The 6,300-nt window shown below is 44.9% G+C and overlaps 1 protein-coding gene and 2 non-coding genes across 3 annotated transcripts; all 3 read right to left on the reverse strand.

Moving 5' to 3' along the window:
* Positions 1-2,485: 2,485 nt before the first annotated feature.
* rpl12 (ribosomal protein L12) lies at positions 2,486-6,081 on the reverse strand. The gene is made up of 6 exons (XM_084926154.1): positions 5,914-6,081; positions 3,925-3,998; positions 3,391-3,489; positions 3,198-3,279; positions 3,026-3,112; positions 2,486-2,647 (listed from the first exon to the last, which is right to left on the reverse strand). The coding sequence occupies exons 1-6, from the start codon at positions 5,948-5,950 to the stop codon at positions 2,529-2,531; spliced, it is 498 nt and encodes a 165-aa protein (XP_084782280.1). The 5' UTR covers positions 5,951-6,081; the 3' UTR covers positions 2,486-2,528.
* LOC146393089 (small nucleolar RNA SNORA65) lies at positions 2,823-2,951 on the reverse strand. Its single transcript, XR_014801125.1, has one exon. It is a non-coding gene; the product is annotated as a small nucleolar RNA SNORA65 (small nucleolar RNA).
* Positions 3,759-3,886, reverse strand: LOC146393090 (small nucleolar RNA SNORA65). The gene has a single exon (XR_014801126.1). It is a non-coding gene; the product is annotated as a small nucleolar RNA SNORA65 (small nucleolar RNA).
* Positions 6,082-6,300: the final 219 nt, after the last annotated feature.

The raw sequence follows: 6,300 nt of genomic DNA on the forward strand, positions 1-6,300 counted from the left end.
GTGTTTTGACTCTTAAAGTGTTGCATTCACTCTGTTTTGATATATTTGTGACAGCAGCAAAAACAGACCATCCGTCCGCACAGACGCATCACAGTTATTAGGCAGCCTGGAAGCTCTCAGCGCTGTCACACTGGCTGGCACTGCAGAGCCGAGTCTAGACTGACTTGTACTTTCCTGCTGTTCTGTCTTCACTGTGTTTGGTTAAATCTTTTACAACCAATTTATCTTCATTTGAGCCGGCCTGCAGCACAGGCCGCTGCCTCGGGCTCAGCGTAATTGGACTGCAGTCTTTATAATGAAGCCTTCCCAACAGGAGAGCAGCACACAGACTCGGCTGGAGCTGGGCTTCACTCACTGATGTAAGCGTCTGCCATCACGGCGCTAAACCGAGGCAGCATCATGACTGTGGTGTGAGCTGAGGTCAGCCGAGTTTGTGTTTTAATAGCAGGTAAACCCACAGAGATGATCAAACGGATTAATTATGCCTACATGGCTCAAGGTTTCTCTCATCAATCAGCGGATCTGGATCAAGCAGCAGCCTCTGCAGGTGAAAAATGACAAACACTGAGCAGCAGGGGCTTCAGCAGTTACGTGCACGTCCATCCAGAACTAACAGCACAGCTCCAACGCGCCCTATGAAAGGTTGGTGATACAGTTTTTGCTCCTGTTGCCATCCAAGCGTTTCCAAGGTTTGAAAGTGTTTCTCCTTCTGAATATAAATGTGCGCTGAGCTCAGGTTATTATCATTTACCTAACAGATGTTTATTGAAAAATAGAGAAAATATCAGATTTCCAAACTGAAAAATTTGTGTTTGTTTTAAATTGAAGGATAAATGATCAGTGTGAATTTCATAAATGTTTCCAAAACGTTGTTACAGGGGGAAAATAATCAGGGAGAAAAGGAACCTTCACATCGACTTCCTCCACTTCTGCACAGCACATGTACACAAACCCCACAGGAAAGAAAAAATATGTATAAAGACAGATAAATTGTGTTTTCCACTAGACTTATTTGTCACCCCCAGAAATTTTATATGGAAGACGTAACTTTAACATTTTAACTCCAGCAACTTTTCTACATTTCACTGATACAGAAGTTCTTGTATGAAGTATGTTTTTTTACTTCTCCTATGTTTCTGTTGCATTAGCCAACTGATCTTTTTTTAACTACCCTGGTGTTGATTTCTCTTATTTTGAAATGCTCCATACTTGATTTTAAACCGATGACACCACACGGGGGCGCCAAATACTCAAATTCTAGTTGGGTGTTTGCACTGTTCAGATTTGTTATTTACACTAGAAATGAGACCGAGGCCTTTGTAGGAGCCTTCACGAGCAGTTTCAACGCCTGCATCACTGCAGGACGTTTTCTTCCCAACCTCAGAGGTATTTATTCATCATTAAAGCTTAAAGACACAAGTACTTCCACTCTGATCACAGATACTCACGCTGTGTTATCCTGACACCTGTGGAGGTCAGGGGCTCACCTGCCCACAGCAGCTCAGCATGTTTGATTTGGCACATTTACACCAGTTTAAAGCCAATGTTCATGTGGAGTCACCACATCTGATAGGGACAGACTCTGAAGCACCACATGACAACAGTCAGCTGATCCAGTAATTTGCATTTTAATCTGATGTGCACAAACAGGCGGAGTCTGCTGAGCTGCTTTAAATCTGTAACATGCAGGTTTTTATTTTTTCATTAAAAGTACTTCGATGTTCAAACTGAGCCACCGACGCTCAGCGGACAGCCTCACTTATCCAGACAGACATTGACAGGAGTTTAAAGCGGTTTGTTCTGGAAGTCTGTCCTCTGCCGAGTGGTTCTCCGCCACCAACCCTGCGAGGCCACAGGCACTGGCAGGAAGCTCGGAATTCCGAGTTTTGCTTTCCAACCTTTTTGTATTTCGGATACAGCAAAACTCCGTGTTAACATCAATCTCCCACCCCATGCAGCAGACTGTGACAGCACTGAGCAGCTCCTTCAGTGGGAGACTGCGGCACCCACGGTGTGGGACGGAGAGATTTCACAGGTCTTTCCTCCCCACTGCTGTCAGACTCCACAACAAAGACTTGACAACTGATCAAACACACACATCCACACATGTGCAATAACACTAAGTGCAATAATCTTTTCTGGCATCGTTGTATTTTTTACTCAGTTGTATATAACATTTGTATTCTATTTTTATCTTATTGTATATTTTATTCTATTCTGTACAGGTGTGTACTGTATTTATTCTTATTGTATTCTAAGTTTTGCTTCATAACTTTTGCACTGTCCACTTCCTGCTGTGACAAAACAAATTTCCCACGTGTGGGACTAATAAAGGTGATCTTATCTTAACGTCACTCGATCAATAAAGGATAAATACTAAAATTTTGGCTCCAAGGTGCTGAAAACCCGACGTTCCATCAGAGACGCTAAAACGCTGTCGACATCTTTTTATTTAAACTGGGAGAAGGAAAAATGGTCCAAGTCCTTTTGTTTTTTTTAAACCTTTATTTTTTAGAACAGTGTCCTGTTCACTCAGATGGGCACTCAACTTTGCCGCTGTTGATGTCATCGATGACATCGTGGGGATGGCGGCCATCGATGGTGCATCCCACAGACTGAGCAGTTCCCAGGATCTCCTTGATGGTTCCTGATGAAGAATAAAAATGATCATGAGCCAGAGTAGAAACACATGAAAGACTAACAGATATTTAACATCAGGGAGCAGGTTTAGAAACGACACTTAAGGCTCATTTCCCAGAGACGGGTTTTTAACATTGAGCCTGGACGGCGCCAAGAGTCTGCCATCTTTGATTTACTTTAGTTTGTGTTCCAGACTTTTCGGCACAGAGCGGTCCATCGGTTTTTGGGCCGCCCTGTTTCCTAAAGCCGGGTCAATCTGAGCCTCCACTGGATTATACTCAGTCACTGGGACAGACGGGCATAGTGGCGGGAGGCTGAGCAGACGGTCAGGGAGAGAAGCCAATCAACAGCCCTGAAAAACCCAGGTTTCCCTGTGAGGTCTTACCGGAGAGCTCCCGGGCGATGGAGCGAGGCCTCATGACGCGAGCGATGCCCACGATCTCATCGAAGGTCACGCTGCCGCTGTGCTTAACTGGAAGATTGAAAAGAGTTTATGGTGAGCAAAAAGCACCTGAGCAAGCAGAGCGCGTTCGGTCCGTGCGTTCAGAGACACTCACTGTTCTTGACCTTCTTCCTGTCACGAGGAGGCTCCTTCAGGGCTTTGATGATCAGAGCCGACGCAGAGGGAACCACCTCGATCTGTTCAACACAAACGGCATCCACTGAAACTTTAAACCCACAGACACACACCAATCACCACAGGCACCCACACGAGGCCTGTGTGTCTGCAGGTGGCGCTGGTTAACTCACCGCTGCCTGCCTGTTCTGGATGGTCAGCTTCACGGTGATCCTCAGGCCCTTCCAGTCACCGGTGGCCTTGGCGATGTCGTCACCCACTTTCTTGGGAGACTGCAGCGAGGAGAGAGAGGGCGCTCTGTAAGTCACTCAGGTACGACAGAGGGGACTTCCTGTCTTAAAACGGTCCTTTGTGGGAGGCGACTTCAAATATTAGCAGTTGTGCACACATCTCTAAAGCTGTGATTTTCTCATTCTGCATTTTCCTGTAGATGTATTTGACCAGCAAAACAAACACTTAAGTGCTGTCACAGTCAGGCTGAAACCAATAAAAACCAAACTGAAACGATCAAACATGCTGAGAACAGGAACAGAGTCTCAGTTTGTGTTCCAGACTTTTCGGCACAGAGCGGTCCATCGGTTTTGGGCCGCCCTGTTTCCTAAAGTCGGGTCAATCTGAGCCTCCACTGGATTATACTCAGTCACTGGGACAGACGGGCATAGTGGCGGGAGGCTGCTTTGATCCAAATCACATTTTCTGATACTCACCAGACCCAGAGGTCCGATTTTGGGGGCCAGGGCTGAGGTGGCGCCGACTTCTCCTCCTGTGCACCTCATGTACACTGAAAGAAATGACAGACTCCATTAAAGCCTTTGTGCACAGACAGAAAACTGTCATTTCTGAAGCTTCAGAATAAAACCGCTAACTAAAGCTACATGTTAAAAAACCACCCGCGCTGATTAAATGAAGCCGATCTCAGTTTGTGGACGTCTGCCTGTCCGGAAATGTTCGTTTAATCATTTTGGAGCCACTTGGTGATCATTTTGAATCCATGACAGAAAATGCTCTTGGATCTTTGGAAGAAGTTGGTCTTTCAGCATGGCCAGTCTTTAAAACACCAGTAAATGAGCAGAAGCCCTAAAAGTGATCATTTTAAAACAACGAGGCACAGACAGAGCTCTGAAACCAGGATTTGGCTCAGAAGCTGATATTCAGCACGCCAGTGAACTGAAAGAAAAAAGGTCAACACTGTAAACACCGACTCTACGTGGTTTTTTGGCCAATAAATGCCAAACACTTATGAAGTGACTGATTGTTCTTCACTGCATTACAGAAAACTCAAACATGACATGATAGTGACCAAACTGGTGAATTCCTGCAGTTCTGTGCTCACTAAACTCACAGCAGCTGCGCTCGTACTTCAAAAATCTTATTTCAGGTGGGCTGAAACCTTTACAGTAGCAACTGATGTGCATTTATTAGTCAGATATCTGCACGACACTAAAGCTTCCTGGTTTTAGGTTTGTAGTTAACGCAGCAGTGATGGATCACATTTGGCCGTCATAGTCTGTATAAAGGGTAAGACAGGAACCCACTGGCCAAAATGCACTCCTGCATTCACAGCCCGACTGTAAGCGATGACCTCAACCCAAGTCCTGAGCCAGATGGCTGCATCTGAAGCTGTGAAACAGCTGTTCTCCCAGAGGTTAAGTGATCAGACAACACCTGATGCTTCCCCAAAATTCTCATCTAATGAGGATTAACAGGAGCTGAACCATCTGTACAAACAGCCAGCTGACCATCTGTACAAACAGCCAGCTGACCCTCACACTCCCTGCATTTTCCTTCGCCCACATGTCGCTGGCAAACATACACAACACTCAACATAAAAAGCCTAGATATAACAATATTTCCAAACCTTCACCTGCTTTAGCCAACTTAGTGTTTGCAGATCAGGAATTTGAAAGGAATAAACAGCAGCTGGACCTTTAAGAGTCCCATCATAAGTAACCTCCATCAACCATAAGTGTCAATTTAGCAGTTCTTCTATCTTTGACATGTTTTAGGATGTTTTTTACCCCACTGAAGCCCTTGGGGTGGGGGCACATTAGGAAAAAACAATTAGCTCCATATTGTGCCACGTTGATCAAACTACACTTTCCACTGGAGAAGTGTAGTTTTAAGGCTTAAAAGACTACAAGTTTACATGCTAACTCTATTGAGTTTGCACTAATGCTATAATAGCAGTACATGCTCTCACGTACAAAATGATTTAACCGCAGCATTGCGTCAAGTGTTTGACGCAATCCCAAAATTAGCATCATAACAATTGTTATAACTACGTCATTATTCATCACTAAAAGCTGTCCAAACATGGTCTCCATATTGCATTAAGACCCTTTAGAAGATTAACGGTTTCCTCATAAATGCACTTCAGCGGTTTGTAAGGTAATTAACTGTGGCTAACGTTAGCATTAGTTGCTACGTTAGCATTAGCAGCACGTGGGTCAGCACGTTACCCACTACACTACCCTCTACACCTGCCTCCGATCTGACATATTTTACTCAATTGGCATCATTAATTCTACAAACATCAACAAAAGCCTAAACTGAGTTTCTTCGTCGCGTTTCGTGTCCCATCTTTACCATTTTGTGAGCGCCGTGTGCAGGCCGCCAGGCAGGCGGAGGCAGACGGCAGAGAGCGACTCCATCCCGGCTGTGAAAAAGCGTCTGCTTTTATTACATTCAAAACATACCAATTTTAATCTCGTTGGGGTCGAATTTGGGCGGCATTTTGCTGCTGTGGAGGTTGAGCTCAGTTCAGCTTGGTTGGTGAGGGTGTCGGATGAACCCGGCTTCGGGACGACCGATAACTGTTGCACCTTCACCTCTAAAGGGGAGAAAGAGAAAGGAAGAGCGGCGGCTGCGGAGGAGTTTATACTTCAGCCAAGTCCCGCGAGAACATGTGTCGCAGTTCGCGTTGAGACGTATGACGGAACGCCATGTGGGCGTGGTTTAAGACTTACTTTAGCCAATAACTAAATTGCTAAAATCATTTCTAAAACTTTAGTGGATTTATTTGAACAATAAATAAATAAAAAGACACCTGAAAAGACGAGCGTACTCCATGAAATTTGAATTAA

Source organism: Perissodus microlepis, chromosome 1, assembly GCF_051167445.1.
Source record: "Perissodus microlepis isolate ML-2025 ecotype Zambia chromosome 1, ASM5116744v1, whole genome shotgun sequence".
NCBI lineage: Eukaryota > Metazoa > Chordata > Actinopteri > Cichliformes > Cichlidae > Perissodus > Perissodus microlepis.

Bases quoted from the DNA above. Each gene is read 5' to 3' on its own strand.
- rpl12 (XM_084926154.1), bottom strand. From the start codon at position 5,950: ATGCCGCCCAAATTCGACCCCAACGAGATTAAAATTG. The intron at 3,280-3,390 runs GTGAGTTAACCA...TGTGTTGAACAG, and splicing joins TCCAGAACAGGCAGGCAGCG to ATCGAGGTGGTTCCCTCTGC. The intron at 3,113-3,197 runs GTGAGTGTCTCT...TCAATCTTCCAG, and splicing joins CAGGAAGAAGGTCAAGAACA to TTAAGCACAGCGGCAGCGTG.